Source organism: Haplochromis burtoni, unplaced genomic scaffold (assembly GCF_018398535.1).
Source record: "Haplochromis burtoni strain Fernald_Lab_line unplaced genomic scaffold, NCSU_Asbu1 Contig_279, whole genome shotgun sequence".
Lineage (NCBI taxonomy): Eukaryota > Metazoa > Chordata > Actinopteri > Cichliformes > Cichlidae > Haplochromis > Haplochromis burtoni.
This window is the reverse complement of record NW_024582640.1, coordinates 469,166-486,484: the sequence shown is the minus strand read 5'-3', so window position 1 is coordinate 486,484 and position 17,319 is coordinate 469,166. Positions and strand designations below refer to the sequence as shown.

The window sequence follows — 17,319 nt, the reverse complement described above, 5'->3', positions numbered from 1 at the left end:
CAGCTTGTGTTTGACAAAGTGAGAAGCTGCTAGAATTAAGGACAAACTGCTGTTCACATACTGTATGTGTGGCAGCACAGGGGGATGATTTATGTATGTGCGCTCTTTCCAGGCTTGTTTTTGCATTGTTGCTCCTGACAGAAACCCTTTACCTCCCCTCCTCATTTCTGGCAGTATGTGCGCAGGCAGCATTGGATGGACTTTGAAGTGAGCGCACCGATGCACTTCAAACAAGATCTCACACACTTTGCCATTTTGCCAAGAGGACGAAAAAACAGCTGGAAAAAAAAAGAAAAGCTTTTCTCTGCATCCTGATAGAGTGCACTCGGATCACCTGTTATTCCAAATCTGTGGCTCTGCTGCTTCTGTCTTCACATCAATACGAAACCTCAGCGGGAGCGTCGTTTGTGCTTTTTCAAAAAATGGTGGCATACAAGTGCTGCTGTGACCGAGAGCAGGAAACTGTTTAATGTACAGATCTTTACAAGCGCTGCACAGATTCAGACGTCTCCACCTCTGCCTCGCTGACTGTGAGCAAAGCTGGTTATTTAGAAAAGTTGTGTGTATGGAGGGAGATTCATGTTTCACTGAAGTAATACACTGCTATCAGTCCACTATAATGGTAACTGGCACATAGATCAGCAGAACTGTGTTAATTATGCCTTAAAGAGTAGTCACTACATTCACATCTGGCAATCTGCAGACGCTAGAGAAAATATGTATTCCCCAACTAGTTGGGGAAGTGGTTGCTGGAAGACCAATTTTACCCGGTGACTGCCAGCAACCACTCGCAAACTTGTAATGGAGATTTTTCCCTAAAGCAGTCTCCAACCACTCTGTACTCCTGTGTGACTGAGGCCTAAGCTATCACAAGTCACTCAGTAATTTAAGAAAAGCGATTGCAATTACAGATGACCTTGATAAGCCTGTAAACTTTGGGCATATATCTGTATTATCTCTATCGGAGCAAACAAACATGAAATGACCGTAAAGTGTGTTTGCTATTCATACCGAAGTGTAGAGGTAGCCCTCGCTGTTCATGGCAACGTAGAGCCCTGTCTTGGTGCTCTGGATGGCCACTATCCTGAGCCCCACAGGAATCAAGTTGAACTGCACTGCAAGACACAGAGAGGGAGGAGTCATGTTAGAGCAATCATTCTGTCTCTTAAACGCTCACAGTGCTTTCTCATGGCATAAAAAGACAATCGCTTTCCAGCTGTCTCCTGTTTCACACTCCCTGTTGTACAGTTTATCTGTCAAAGGTGAGAAAAGCAAGTTTGTGAAAAAGGCAAAGAGAGAGGGCGGAAAGGATTTGGAGACAGAAATTTTGTGTTTACCTTTCTTGGGGTGAGAGTAAGAATGCGATACGTTTAATGCTTGATATCGAGATACATTTGAGTGCCTTGTTTAGGACAGAGACCTGGCAAATTCCTTTGCTTTCTTTTATCTGTTCTTGAATACACCAGGTGTACATCAGAAAAACAGAACATTGCCCTACATGCCATAGGAATACTTTAATTTGCAATACACGAATCTATTATTGAACGTGGCAGTTACAATGAAGTAAATTCAGAAAAGGAAAACATGCAGCTGTGAATTTTTTTTTAATCAATGACATTTCTGACAGTCATAATGATATTTTCACAGAGAACGTGTGCGTGAACCCTGAACATTTTATTAGAAAAATCAGCATTAGCTCATTTTAATCAAAGCTCTGTAATCTTGCATCCCAAGGTGTGCCACACATTTTAAAGGCTGTATATAGCTTGAAAGTGAACCGGATTATTAAGTAATGCAGGTCATAGCTTAGGCTAAAAATGAGAGGAATGCAATCCCCCAAAAACTCATTAAGGGCATAAAGAATTTTCCATAGTTTGACATTTATAGTCTTTTAGTGAAGAGGTTAAGTGTGGTGGTGGTCGCCGGGCAGGCCTTTGGATTCTCCCTAAAATCTAGATTCATGCCACAGAGAGATAGAGACACAGCGAGAAGGAGAGAGAGAAGGTAGCTCAGCAGAGAGTTTTAAGAATAGCGTGCATTAGAAAGTGAATTCATTTTCTGCATCCCGACACACTAAACAGCACTTTGTAATGCAGTTTGCTGAATGTCCTCCTGTGAAACCTTGGATCTCCTACGTGCATAGCTCTGCATATGAGCTAACTTCAACCTGGACACCAGAACAACAGTCACTGTTTCCTTCTCATTTTTGTTCCTGTAGATGCACAAGCTTTTCTGTGTATGAATGTAGATCGTGTCTGAGTGTCTAAAAAAGTTTCTTATATGATGTGGCATGGTAAGCTGAACGGTACTGACAAAGCAGCCTGTGGCTGCCAGCTGCTCTGTGGTCACAGTGTCATGATGACCAAATGCTACTGAGATGATTAAAGCCCCTGAAGCACATGGATTGAGCCAAAAAAAAACACGAGTTTTGAAAGATCAAACAAAACAATATAACTATGAAAAACACTTAAGCTCATAAAATCTACCAGATAAGTGGTGACCCATCTAGGATTAGGAGAAATTCAACAATATTTTTTAGTCAACAATGTCAGATACGACTACTCTGCTTCATTTCTGAGTTTTGCTAGAAAAAGAAATTATGCTACAGTAAAAATGACATTTTAATAGAACAGCTAGTAATATTACCATCACCCACCGACAGGAAACCAAAGGTTTTGTTGGTATAATCTACCAAAAGGATACAGGTTGTATACATATTAACATCTCCTGTCTGCATCAATTACTGCTCACTCAGTTAAAGCCCATTTGGCCGTAAGAGTGTTTAGGCTGGTATTCTGGAAGCAACAACTTCTGAAGGCTCCCTTTGAAATCTGTCAGAAATTATGCTAATTGTGAACTCTCTGTGTGTGTCTGTTTATGTGAGTGTCCTTGTGTCTTCTTTCCTTTTTCTGTTTCCATGTTCTCCTCCTTATGTTTAATTCCATGCCTCCCCTGCCTGTCATGTTTATCCCATGTTTCCGTCATATCATGCCTCTCCTCTCGCTCTCTCGTGCTGTCTCGAATCATTGCTCTCTCGCTCTCTCTCTATGTGTTGTCTCCGTTAACTGTTCCTGCGTCCCCTTCGTTATGTCCTCCCGTTGCCTCCTTAATCCATCTAGCTTCCCTGACTGTTCTTTCCTCTCAGCAAAAAATGTCATGTTGTGAGTTAGTCTACGTCTTAGTGTTTCCTGTTTTATTCTGACAGTCTTGCGTTCCATGTTCGGTGTGTTTAGTTTTGCTTCTGCTGTCTCATTGTGTTTCCTGTTCCCTCGTCATTCCTCTTGTATTTAAGCCCCTGTTTCCGTCTGTCCAGTGTCGCTTTCTCCCTCATTCCCTGCTGTTGTTCTGCCTGCCTGCTTAGTTCATGTGTATCCCAGTTTTTGTTTGTTCTTTTGGAGTCCAGCAATAAAGCTGTCGAGTCAAGTTCTGCCTGCCGCACACAACAAAACACGACCTCAGACGTTGTATAAAGATTGGAGAAATAGTACAGAACATTTTAATAACTGGGTTTTAGAGACTGGACTCATGCACCTACCAGCGTATTGTGTCTCACTTTTCTAGTTCTTACGCTAAGGAGAGGTGCTCATATTTTGTGTTTTAGAGTATCAGCTTCTACTTGCTGTTGTCTTGTGAAGCATTCCACCATCACATAGTTACCAGCAACTACTCATTTCTTTACACAATGTCTGTTACAATCAAGTTGATTTTGACTTTGGCCAAATTCCCATACTGCCATTAGTCCTAAAGGCCAAAGCAGACAACACTGCTAAGCTTTTCGTTTAAACTCTGGTCGAGAATATAAAAACTGAAGCATAATTGGGATGCAGTATGTGTGAGTGATTTCGTCTTCTTTTGGCAAATTGCAAGAGTGCATTATAAAGTCAGAGCCCAGTTGTCAAAGTGACAGATTTCTTACACGGATGAAAAATGAAGTCTAAGGAGCATGTTTTAGATTCATGAAGCCATTAGCCACTAATAGACAAATCAATTTCAAATCAAAAGTTCTGCCAACATAATGGATGGAAGTTAAGTTATCAGATGGTGTCAGAAAGTCAATGCTGGCCGTGATTAAAAACTAACAACTTGTCAGTATTATTTCTGATGAAGATTAAGCTCTGACCTCTTAAGAGTTAAGATTTTCTTTCTAGCACGGCAACTTGGAAAACAAAACACATTCCTTCTTTTTCGAGCAGCATATATGCTCTTTAACTTTTTGTTGAGGAAAACTTAAAAACTTAGATTATATTCCAACTTTCCACAGAACAGTCACTGTAACGTACAGTTTTTACCACCTGCACTGAATATAAAGACAGCCCAACCTACTCTTTTTCTCTCTCTCTCTCTCTCTTTCCTTTCTCCATCTTCAGCACGTTGCTTCTATTTGCTCAATCGATTCCTGCATTTCAAAGAGTTGGTTTCGCAAATGAACAAGGTGTCACCAATGAGCATGGCTGGGATGACAAATAGAGCTGGGCACGTGCACACACATTGCCTCCCACCTTCTTGTCACCCTCCTACTCCTGCTTCTCACTTCCTAACAGTGCTAGGTGCACTGTTGTGGCGATAACTGCATGTTATCTATACACACAGGAAGAAAACCACCACAACACATGCAGGTGGACTACACTGTCCAAGATAATAAGGACAGAAATGAGCCGTAGTCCCTGCATGACAGTTTTACATTTTACAAACATAAAGATACAAAACGTTTATAGTTAGCATTTGTAGCTAGCACACAACCTACAGAAATAACTAGATGTTCTGTAAAAAATACAGGATATTTTGAAGGGTTATAGCTGTGACAATATAAAAGTCATCAGTCTATGTCAACAGCTACAGCATAAGAGTTTTTGAGTAATGTTAGCCTGTTTTGTTGGATTTGGAGATTAACGTCATGTAGCTAAGCAGCAAAAGTGTGATAGAAGTGTCAGTTCACATTGCTGACAATATTTTTTGTCAACAAAGATGCTGTTACCATGATGCTTGTATCTTTCTCTAGCAAGATATCGTGTATATAATTATTAAGTGTTCTTTGAGTAACATTCATGATCTATGTTTTAATGGTAGTCAGGTGGGAAAAAATTTAAAAGACAAAAATATTTATAATATTTTATAAGTGATAAAATCGATATATGAGATTGCAATTTCTGCTCACTCCCAGAATTATGAATCTAAAAAGTCAGACATTACTTCCTGTTACTTCAAAAGCTGCCTCTATGAAACACGAGATATCCTTTGGTAGCAGTCCAGCGGCTGCTTTGCACTTGCCTTGTTTTTGCTGATTCTTTTAATACTTTGACATCCTGGGAATAAGACAGGCTCAAAATTGATAGTAGCCATTAAAAATAATATTCTGCCCTCAACAAAATAACAAAGACATTTGTGTGTGCATGTCCCTGATATCATTATAAGCTGTATTTGGAGAACACCAGTAGAAGGTCAAAACAATCAGGCTTTAGCTTTTGCTTCATTCCTTCTCTCACTCTCTTTTTTCCTGCTTTCACACTTCAGATTGTTTATTTCCTTCTTATCCTCCATCAAAAAGAGCTTTGCTAATCGCATGTATAACATAACTGTTTGCATGGATAGCGCAGGCATCCCATTTCATCCCTCTTCCTCTCCGTCGTTACATTTGAGTCGCTTCTAGCAGAACAGAGGACACTGCTAGATTAATCAAAAGTCTTTTGGGGGAGGGGAAAGAAGAAGAGGGGAAGGGAAATGAAGGGGAGGCCGTTGCCAAATCAATCCCACAGTCAATTTGAGGCTTGAGATCATCTACACAATAAATAAACAAGGAGAAAGTAGAGATGGGAAGAGGAAAGGGAGGGGCGGCTCAGCACTGGGAAGCAGGAGCAGGACATAGAGTTAAGCTGTAAGGAGGGCCTCTGCAGGCCTGCACTCTGCGCTGCTGCTCTGCAGTGTTGCATTGTGCAGCACAGTTGGTCTCTACAGGAATGAGAAGAGGATTACAGTCATCTGTGAGAAGTCACACAGAGTTTAACTTATGGACAGCTGCGCTTTATTTAGTTTCCAGTCTCAGTGAAGCTGGTTGGATAAGAGCACTGTCACGAGATGCTGATGCATCTAAAACTGACTCATTCCAAGGTTATGTCTAAACTATTTCTTACTTATGTTGAACAGACTAAAGAATGCATAAACGGTAACAGGGCTTACAGAGAAGCTGAGCTACTGTGAACGAGTTATGTTATTGCATTTGAGTTTCCTACACTATTAAGATTATAATGTTCCTGCACATGTTCCACTCATACCCTTCAGTTATGAGTTATGTCGATGGTCACTGAGTAAATCGAGGGAATTACAGATACAGTATAAGTTTTCGTCAGTGATGACACACAATGTGAGCTCAAATCATTCATGCATCTCAAACACTGTAAGTCGTCCAGTCGTCCAGTTACTAGCCATAACTAGGCTAAAATCCTATAGGCTCATTCAAGCAAACATATAAATGAACTTGCTGTTAGCATGCAAGATAAAACTAGATTAAATGATTTGTCTTCAGCAGTAAGTAATTCTCAATATTTTCACCCATCTGTTGCTTTCTAACATTCCCCTTTTCACCTCACATCTGCCTTTACTATTTGCAGTTATTTAAAGTTCCCTGCTCCTTAAAAATGTGCCACACATAGATGTTTGACCTTCTCTGTGTCTATAGATATTGATTTTGTGACATCACCACTGGTTGAGAAGCCAGTCACGGCTCAGTATACAATTCGGACTGGTGTACATGCGCTCAGATGCAACTTTTCGGTGATGTAGGTGACATCTAAAGTTCAGCAGTTAGAAGTTTTCACATGAATAGCATTTGCATATGGTGCTAGATTTTCCAGAGGGCCGGCATTTTAAACTGAAGGAGGTTTTAAGTAGAATCATTCTACCCTTAGCAAAATGGTCAGTTTACCAGTGCTATAAGAGATAAGCGCAGAGAAGTAACTAAATTAACCCAATTATCTTGGCTATACAATATTTTCTAAACAAAATACTCAGTTTTACTCTGATTTTAGATTATTGTAGCTTCTTTTCTTTACAGTGTTACCACTGTAGAGCAAGAGGATCACAGAGACACACTGCTGCCTGCCTATAGCTTTTGTCCATTTGCTGTGCTACCTATTGTAATAGTCGCAATTGTGTGGTGTCTCCTTGGGAAAACTAAGGAGACACCACACAATTTAGTGTTTGGTGATGTCGCAGGTGTGCACCACTGCTAACTGTGGAGTGTGAGAGAAACGTTCTTGCACATGGACGCATGGACCTCATATTTTTAACTCCCTAACTCAAAGTAATGTTACGGGTTGTATGAATACGGCTCGCTTCATGTATGATAAGACAGCAGCCGTTCAAACGGGCCTTGTAAGGCCGGTGGAGAGTGTGTTTATTAAAGGACAAGCAAAAGGACAAGCACGGTGGAATTCCCAGTACCAGTGTGGTCGTGAGGAGGAGTCACAGAGGAGCTGAAGGTTCTCCCCACTCACAACAAGTGAGAACCGGAATATAGCCTGGAATATTAATCCAGGTTCTATCTTGTTAAAACCGAGAGGTACAGCACAGAGCTACATAACCACTCGTGTTTACATTGACAGCTAAGAACCCACACTGAGCACAGGGGGAACATGCAAACTCGACAAAAAAAGGACCCATGATGGTTTAATCCAAGCAGTAACCTCCTCAGCTGAAAGATGAAGCCAATGGTTACATGACAAGTCTGGAGTTCTTGGTTGGTTACACAATCGAGTCAGTTCCCAAAGGCTCTTATTTTAGGGATGAATCATCCCTAAAGTCTCTTTTTTTTCTCTCTTAAGATCATCCCCAGTCCTCTGATAAAGTTGAGGTCCAGGCCGCTGACAATTAGAAGCTCGTCAGATGGTAAAGCATTGCTGACCAAGAATTTCAGTGCTTTTCTGTTTATAATTCTGTCAGTTTTAACAAGATCTCCAACACCACTGGCTGAGATGCAGCCTGAAACCATGACACAGCCTCCACTGTGCTTTACACTGGCGGTGGCTCTAGACGCTGAATTCCTCCGTACCTACTGACGTGGATTTGAACCAGAAATTTCATTTTAATTTTATTATTGACCGTAATCCTTTAACATAACAAGTTTTAAAGGTAACGATATCTAGCAGTGGTAACCTACCACATTACAACTGGATATGTTAACATGACTTTAAATAACGTGTATTTTTGCTCAGCGTTAACGTCAAGCTGTGAACTCTAACGTATTCGTGAATAATTCCTTATTATCTGGAATGATCAAAAGTTAAGCTGCACTGAAAGCTACTGGATGATATTCATGATCTTATTTAATTTACAACATTGTTTAATAACATTGTACTTAAATAATCAAAATCCCAACATAGTCGCAAGAATATGAAATGAAGTCTTTTCCCGACAGCCCACTGCACTGGGATCATTAACGTGACACTTGAACTAATAAAGCTACAGAAAAGTGGATTTGCATTGGCAACAAATGAAATAGCCTCTTCGCACGTTGTCATTTGTGTTGGAAAGAAATGAGCTTTAATGGCTCAAGAGCAGATTAAATGAGTTGCAGCTGAGCTTCACGCCTGATTTCCCCAGTGGTCGATGGCTCTGATGACAAGACAACTACTTTCACAGTCCTGTTATTTAACTTCCACCTCTTCCCTCTAGGCCTTCCTCTCCATAACTGATTTCTCTGTGCCTTTATCTGTCTTCCTTTCACTTCCATCCATCTCTCTCCTCTCTTTCCCTGGTGTTTTTTTGTCTTTTCAGCCCTCTTTGTCATGAATTAACGTCCCTTTTTCTTATCTTATTGTTTTTTTTTACACATCTCTCCATTTTTCTTCCTTATTTGTTCCCTTTCAGTTCCCCTGTTGCCTCTTGTCATTCTCCCCATCCTGTGAAACCAATGCTCTCCCATTCATCTTTGTCCTATTTTACCCTGCAGCCTCATCTGTCTGGCTCTTCATCGCTCTCTCTTCTTCTCTTTGCCTCGTATCCTCACTTCTTCTTGTTTGGTATTCTTCATGCTCTTCTTCTGATCCTTGTGAGCCCGCTCTGCTACTCTTTCCACCTTTCTCCTCATCTGTCAGATGGAGCTTTGGCTTTCAATATTCACATCTTTTCCTCCTTGGATGCTTCAGCTCTCACACAGAGCTGAGCTTCCCTCATCTGCCTTTCAAGCTTTTTGCCTCCCTGCCCTGTGCGCAGGAGCGTTATCGAGCACTGGGGGAAAGTTAAAGAAAAAAAAGAACAGACTTGTTCCAGAGTGCAAAGCGAGATAAGTAAAATTTCCTTCCAACTGTGGGAGATGGTAATTACAGTGGATAAAAGCCTGGGAATCAAGTTCCTCCTCATGGCTTCCCGATGTACACGCTGAGAGTCAATAGCTTTCATCTATCTTTCTCTTGTGTCCATTTTTCTTCCATTTTCTCTGTGTCCATCAATCTGTCTCCTTCTGGGATTTTTGCTTTCTTCGTCCCCCGAAGGAAATCAAGATCAATCCCTCATGACCTATCCACAGAATTTATTCTCTCCCTTCTTTCTTTTAAGGTATTTTAAATCTTCCTTTGCTCTGTCACCTGTCTCAGATTTTTTTTACCAGTACTGACATCAGGTACATGTGACCTTTTGAAACAGTTTTGAAATGGCCCGAGGCCATTTATAAAAACACAATGTAACTTAAATGTAGCCACAGTTGTTTGGCAGCAGTACAGTCAAACCACTCAAATTCCTGAAGAGGCACATTATTCAAGTTACAATTTTATCCATAACTTAAACACTGTTTACGTAGAAGGCAATTTGGTCATCACCCCTTGATTTGGATTTAGTCCTTAGTAGGGCTGCACGATTAATCGTTAGAAAATCGCGATCTCGATTCATACTTATGTGCGATCTCATTTCCAAATGACAACGATTTAAAAAAAAAATAAAAAAAATAAAGACGATGACGATGACTGTACCGCATTTTGATCCGGGACGTAATCTGCATGAAAACAAGCGCTCACTCTTCCTGCTCAACAAATGACAAGGGCGGAGCCTTATACCACGTGATACAGAAGCTGTGCCGTGTGATGCTAAAATTAGCAGGGAAACAACAACGGAGAGCACGTCAGGGATGACGAGAAAGTGACAGGAGAAAATCCGTCCCGGTCAACCACCCAAACATCAATAACGGGAACCTTATACAGCGCTTCCCTATACCCGTCGAACTCCCGCAGGCACAAAGAAATTACGGAGGCTATCACTTATCACCTGACCAAAGATATGGCTCCCATCAACACTGTGCAAAACGAGGGATTTAGGAAAATGATCAACACCCTAGACAAACGCTACACAGTGCCGTCCCGCAACTATTTTTCTATTGTTGCACTACCTGCTCTATACACGCAGCGTCGAGCAACGGTGGAGACGGAATTTCAAGCAGTACAACATTTTGCGGCAACAACAAAACGTGAGACATTTGTTGTTTTTATGTTTATTTATTGTTTTTATGTTCAGTCTCAACTGTTACGAAGTTGATGTGCAGTTAATAAGCGCAATAAATATTTATACTGGAAAAGAAAATCGTGAGAGAATCGTGATCTCAATTCTAAGCCAAAAAATCGTGATTCTCATTTTATGCAAAATCGTGCAGCCCTAGTCCTTAGCATCTTTGGACAAATTGGTAATCATCTGACATTTCCAGCACAGACACATGTCGGTTACCAGCATTCTTTGCTTCTTTGGTGGTACTTTCAGTTGGTCAGGAACAAATAAAACACTGGAACAAGCCAAACAATAACATTTTTAAGTTATCTAAGTGAATTATATGTCATGTTTAAACTGAGTAGCGAAAGACTGCAGGGGGTCTGAAAACTATGTGCCGGGGGTTCGGTGTTCTCGCTGGCTCTGGTGAACATTGACCTCCCGGTCAGCTATCGGGCTGGTGGGTAACAGACTTCTCCAAAAATGTCAGAGCACTTTTGCAAATATGTGATGTTTTGATAAATCAAGCAGATATTTGAAGTTTACACAGCTACATTCTCACCTGAAAATAACTTAAGAGACCCAGAAAGAGTCAAATTAAAAATAAGTAGCTGCCGCCATTGTTTGAAACTGGAACTGGCTGATTCGCGCTATGAATTCTGGGATAGCTATGATACCGGGGAATGCTTCTTCTTCTTTGGCGTTTAATGGCAGCTGGCATCCTTGTAGATGCATTGCTGCCATCTTCTGTTTCAGTCCATTATTACACTCTTAAATCCTACTACTTATTCCTGTGTCTTTCAGGATCTTACAGAGCTTCAAACGACGGTAACAGGGCTATTAATTAAGTCGTCGACAAAATCGTCGGCATAATCGTGACTACTCGACTAATTGTGGCAGCCCTACTAGACGTAGAATTATTTCCCATATCTTTACAACTTAGAAGAAAATTCTAATCATTACAGAAATAATTAAACTTTTTTTAATGGTCATCTCAACTAAATTCAGAGTCTCCATGAACTTTTCAAATGAATGGAAAGTTTAAAAACCCAAGAATCTGCGTTGCACTTAAACAAATGTTCAACCAACTATGAAGTGTAATTGATTTCTATTAAAGTGGCTAAAACATGTCAGAACAACACACAGTACAGCAACTTCATTTCCATTGAAAAGATAAGTAAATCTTAAAGTTGCTCCTCTTCCCTCCCCTCTTTCCTCTCCCAGCTTTATTATATAACAGCCTGGAAGAGCCAAGAACAGGCAAGGAGAGAGGAGAAGAGGAGCAGAGGGGGGCAGCTCCTCTGACCTCCCACCAAAGGGGGGAGACACAGTGATTGAGGAGCCATCAGCTGTATGCCAGCTGCTCCTCGTGCTCCCCATCACTCCCTCCTGTCCCTCTGCCTTTTTCACCGTCATCCTCACGTCTCCCCCCCTCCTTCCGTCTCACTTACTCTCTTTCTCTGCCAGCCCATCTTGTCTCACTGGCTCAGTTTGCTCTGGCCCGTCTTCCCATTCTCCACTCCTCTGTGATCCTCTTATTCTTTGTTTCCACCAATCTCTCACTTGCAAAAATATAGTGTGCTTTGGTGACAGCTTCCTCTGTCACCTAGTTAAGAAATCCCTGAAGCCGCTTGCTTTAAAAAAGTGATAAAAGTATTCCAAGGCCATACAAAAGCCACTCTTGTCACTTTTTGTTCTATTACATCCCCTCAGGGCTTCTGTACCTCTTCCCAGCTTTTTCTTTCCCTCCATTTGGCTTTCCTTTCAGTGTCCTGCCTTCCTGACACATTTGGGTCCAGGAGAAACAGGAGGTTAAGGTAGCTGCTGTAAAGCCTGGTACCCCAGGTAGAGAAGTGACAAGAGGGAGCCAATGGACCGGGCTCCCTCCTGCCCCTTGGAGGTCGTTCACTGCAGCAGGTCACAGGTGAAAGTTTCATCCTGAAGATCAGCCGATGAGTATCACAGCTGGCTGCATGGGCCAGCGCCTCAGATATGAACTTCCCTGTTCCTCCTTTAATTATTTATCCCATTTGATGCTGATTTGGCCTTTTTTGGTGTTACACACTTTTGTGTTATACACTTCAGTGGGGTGCACAATCACTGCTGAAACTGAGGCTGATGAGTGGTAGAAGGTGGCTATTGTTACATATAAGGGTTGATCTGTTTCAGATATAAGAAAAAAATTACAAATACTTTAACTTCCAACAATTCACCCTAATCTTTTGTCCCCATGATCAATAAGGATTTTTTTTTTCTTTAAATGTTAGGCAGTGATTAGTCTATTTCCAAAGTCCAAATACATTTACTTCTTAAGATAGATCACCTGGAACCTGTGTAGAGTTTGGGATAAGGGGTATCTGTTGATAGATGTAAAGTAAAAAGACTGGGAATAATACCTGTTTCCGTCCTCTTCCTCCTCCTGCTACGGGGGGATTGTCCTTTGTGTTTACTTCATGTTTTATTCTGAAAGTTAGTTCCTCATATGCTTTCCTAGTTTTCAGTTAGCTACTGGGAATTTTCCTAAACAAAAAAAATATCAGCTGTTTTTAAAATGTATGGGTCAAGTTGGGACGCTGAGATTTATCTTACTCTTGCCACAGCCAGTGGTTCATGGAACGGACACTAAAGGATGCCTTCTGTGTATCTCTGTGATTCTGACAGCTTCTACCATCTATAGCATTTGATACCTCGGGAGTGAGAACAGGATCTGAGAAGGCCAAGCACACAGAAAGTCCCAGTGTCACAGCTAATTCATTTTTAGCAGCACCAAGAGAGAAAGTAACAACGGACAGACTGAACAGAGTTGGTAGAATCGAATGGCTTTTGGGCTCAGTGTGTAACCAAGCAGGTTACACTGCTGGGTTACTCTCTCCACAGGAGGAGAGAATAAGTTTCCAGGGCTCAACGTCAGTGAGGATCTGAGCTGGTCACAAAAGCAGTGAGACAATAACTCTTCCTTCTGCGGCTGCTGAGGAGGTTTGAGGAGATTCTATCAACGCGACTTCAAGAGTATTCTCTCTGGCTGTATCGTGATTCTGCATTGGATGGTCAGATCAGCCCAATGTATCACCAAAAAAAAAGAATGCAAAAAAAAAAACAGGTGAATTCTATATGCAAGAGTGAAACTGAGTTAAAGCAAAAGGTGTCTGTTTGTCGGTCACATTGCATTTTACGGTCTGAATTTCCACACATTCTCATGCACACACACTCATACAGTTTATAAGAGTTGATGCTCACGCAGCAATTTCTGCTCATTCAATGTTCTGTGCAGCCAGGTGGATGATTGTGTCTCTGATTGATACTCTATTTCACTGATGTCAATCTCTAGAAGACTGTTTGCTTGAATTAATAAATAATCTGTAAGTGCACAGTTTGGGTTTTGCAGAGTTTATCACATGCCGCCTTTGAAAATGTAACAGCTCAGGGAAGCCATGCACCAGATACTGGCATTGATGGAATTAGTGTTGTTATAAAAATTAACCCCTGCAAACAAGTTGCGGTCTGACCTCCGCCGACTGAAGTTTATTGCCACTGCACGCTAGGGGTGCTGTTACACAATGCTCGTCTTTACATCTGTCTGGGCATGAGCCCTGTTCGCCTTCAGATGTGCCCAGCGGTATTATGTGATCACTTCAGACAGAATGTTCAGCCGACATTTGCCTCAGCGTAGGTGTGCAGTTACATAAGAGGGAGAGGTGAGTGCAGATCTAATCACTTTATGGAGGTGTTTAACCAACCTCCTTGGGCTAGAGGATTCATAACCTCGGTGCCAAACCAGTTTTCAGGGATAACAGTCCTGGGGATTGTTATGTGAGAATCTGGAGAATCAGCCTTCTGGAGAGTTGTCTTGAAATATTTCACTCATTGTTTATTTCACTAAATAAACACTTTATGCGCTGCTATGTTTCCCATCAGCAAATATCATCCTGCCAAGTTACATAAGCTAGTCTCCAGGACAAATGCCAGGGGAAAACCTCACAACGAACACCTCAAGGTTAGATCCAGGTTATTCCAACCCAGTAACAATCCTGCTGTCACAAGGATTCTGACGTCTTAATAGAATGCTGAAATATAATCTTGTACAGGGGAACCACAGCTGAGTGTCAACGTGTGATTTTCTCCCCTCCCTGTGTAGAGTGTAAATCCAAAATTGTGCTAAGCTCATATTTCCCACCCAAACTGGTGTTTTGACAGAAAAAAGCTGCCGTGTTGCCACATCAGGGATTTCCTGTAATATAATATTGATCTCTTTGGAAAGGTTGGAGTCCATCCAGAGACTCTAGGGAATCATGGGATAGGATGTTTTGAGTCATTAATGTTCTAGGCGATGCCCCTCACAGGGTTAGGTGTGTGTGCACAATCACAAACTCAGCAACCAAAGAAGGACAGCAGGTTTTTGTGTGACTGTTAAGAACTGTAGGTCTTCAATAAAATCTTCAGAGTGGTTATTTGATACCATTAAGTAGTTTTGAAATACTATAGTTAGAAATTGAATCGCTAGCAGCTGAACACATGAACAATAGTCAGTGTTCACAACACTGAACGCTGTTTCATGAGGAATTTCGAGAGGTCAGAGAATCTCCCATTTCAACAACACTGAAGCATTTAACAGTTATCATAATCATTAACCCAGCCAGCAAAGACATTAATGTTAGACTTTTTACTGTTAGCAGTTATCCAGTAGCCACATTAGCCATCTATTAAGTTATCATTGGGTAGCGGTTAGCAGCTATTGCTAACAATAAAACTATAACATTAGAGTTAGGTAGGAAATATCCTTTCCATAGATCGAGCGTGTTAATTTAACAGGATAATTAAGTTACAGTATTTGTGCCTTAAAGGGTGTTAAGTTTCTCTTAAAAACAATGATTGAAGCTGAGAAAAGTCAGACCAGCAGATAGACAGAAACAAACAATGGCTAACTTACCAACGAAAATCACCAGATGTTCTTCCACATGCTACAGAGGGCCCCAATTTCTTAAAGGAATATATTGTAAAATTATTGTAAAATTTTCAAAATGTCTTGTTTCTTCATACTTCAACCATCCAATCAACTGAACGACGCCAAAGAAGAGGGAGTAGCAGATTAAGCTGTTTGGCATTGGCAGAGAAGATTTGGGAAGTTTTTAATAGGTGCAACCCACACTTTCAACCAACAACTCTGCTGCTCAACTAACAAATGTATTTTCCTCACAAGTGTCACCATTTAATAGGAAATAAACATGACTTCCAATGGTTTAGGAGTTGTTGCTAAAAAAGCATTTTTACAATAAAAAAATTGTCTTGAAAGCTACTTGAAAAATCAGTGATTAATGAGGATTTTTAATTGTGTAAAGACGTCAGCCTCTGCAGACGTGCATGCATTAGACAGCCTGTCTCCCCTTGAGCGATATGGCGGCAGCATTGACACGTTGTTCCAATGAACAGCTGTGACCACTGTAACATCAAGTCTGTGTGGTGATTGAACTGCCTGGATAGAACATTTAGGAGACATCACATGATATCTACTTACTAGTGATAAATACACCAGAATATTAGCTGCTACGGATGTTTCATTGAACTTTGTTGGAAACTTGCACTCTGACATGTACCTAAATAATTCAGGGTGTTGTGCCTGAAACTGAGAACACAACATGCACACTTACAGTGCAGTGTGTATACTCACAGATGAGTTATTCATAGGCACATAAGGCTTACAACCTGAAGGTCAGAATGATTGTAAGCAAAACAATTAAAAGCATGTCTTTGAAGAGCTTAATCAGTGCCAGAGATCTTCTGTGATATATTCTGCAATGAGAATGAATCCCATTTGGCTGCCGTTCCCCTAGTCCACCTCGCCAAGTGTGCATGCATTTTCAGCCTGATCGATCCTGGTGCAAATCAAACCAGAAAGCATGGCAGGGTTGTCGTGCCTCTGCGTGCTCTCAGGATGTTAATCTGTCTTACCAGGAAGATCCCGTTTAAACACACTTTGACATGGAAGCAGGGGAAACTCCTAGAGGTGCATGTACTGACTCAGGCATGAAATAGAACCCTTGTACAGCAACAATATCTAAGAGTCTGTCCTCCTTTACTTACAGAAGGAGCTGCTTTCGTCCTTTGTGCCTTCCATGGTGCCATCCGGCAGCATCTGGAGGTAGAAGCCGTGTCTGCAGTAGAGCCGCGTGACAATGCCCTTCAGCTGAGGCTCTGCAGAGCAAACACAATGTTAAACACGCTAACGTCCGAGAACACACATACACTCTCATCAGGTGACATATATTAATGCACACGGCTACCTAAGAGGCAGGTCTTAATATTTACCCAGCGAAACAGTCAAACAGTGAAGTGTGTGTACTCGTATATGCGTGTGTGACTGTGGCCTTCAACACGATTGATGGGACCTCGGCGTTGGGTTAAAACATGCATCTTTCACAGAGAGGCTCAAGCGAGGGAGGCAAGCTGTTTAAGATGCTTTATTCCGTGTGCGTTTTTGCATTCGTGCACGAGAGGCCTCGCAGCAGCACGTCACTTCAAAAGGTGACCACTTCTAACACGCGTAGAAAAGTGTTAGAACTTCAAGGTCAGCTGTTTGAGGAATACTAAAGGAAAACATATCTACGAGAGCAGGATTATTAATTTTTTATTAGTATTTTTGTCAAAAGATTTGTTTTAGACGTGTAGTAAATTTCACTGAGGTAAAGCCTTTGTGGTATATCAGCCCGAAACACTAATCTTGTTGTAGACTAGAAGCTGTAGCTCCTTGGGTGGCCACTCAAAACTGCTTCCTAGCAAGTTAATCCCCACAGACCCACATATTAAGTTAAATGTCACCTGGTATGCTGTTGGTCTGTTGATTAATCGGTGGATATGTGT

The 17,319-nt window shown here is 41.3% G+C and overlaps 1 protein-coding gene across 1 annotated transcript in view; it reads right to left on the bottom strand.

Annotated features, from left to right (window-relative positions):
• The window catches only part of fgf11a (fibroblast growth factor 11a), a 105,438-nt gene that overhangs the window by 30,489 nt on the left and 57,630 nt on the right, over positions 1–17,319 (bottom strand). Inside the window, exons 2-3 of the mRNA XM_005940220.2 lie at positions 16,543–16,653; positions 1,012–1,115 (exon numbers count right to left, since the gene is read on the bottom strand). Of these exons, the coding sequence (XP_005940282.1) occupies positions 1,012–1,115; positions 16,543–16,653 (215 nt within the window). The remainder of the gene's footprint in view (positions 1–1,011; positions 1,116–16,542; positions 16,654–17,319) is intronic.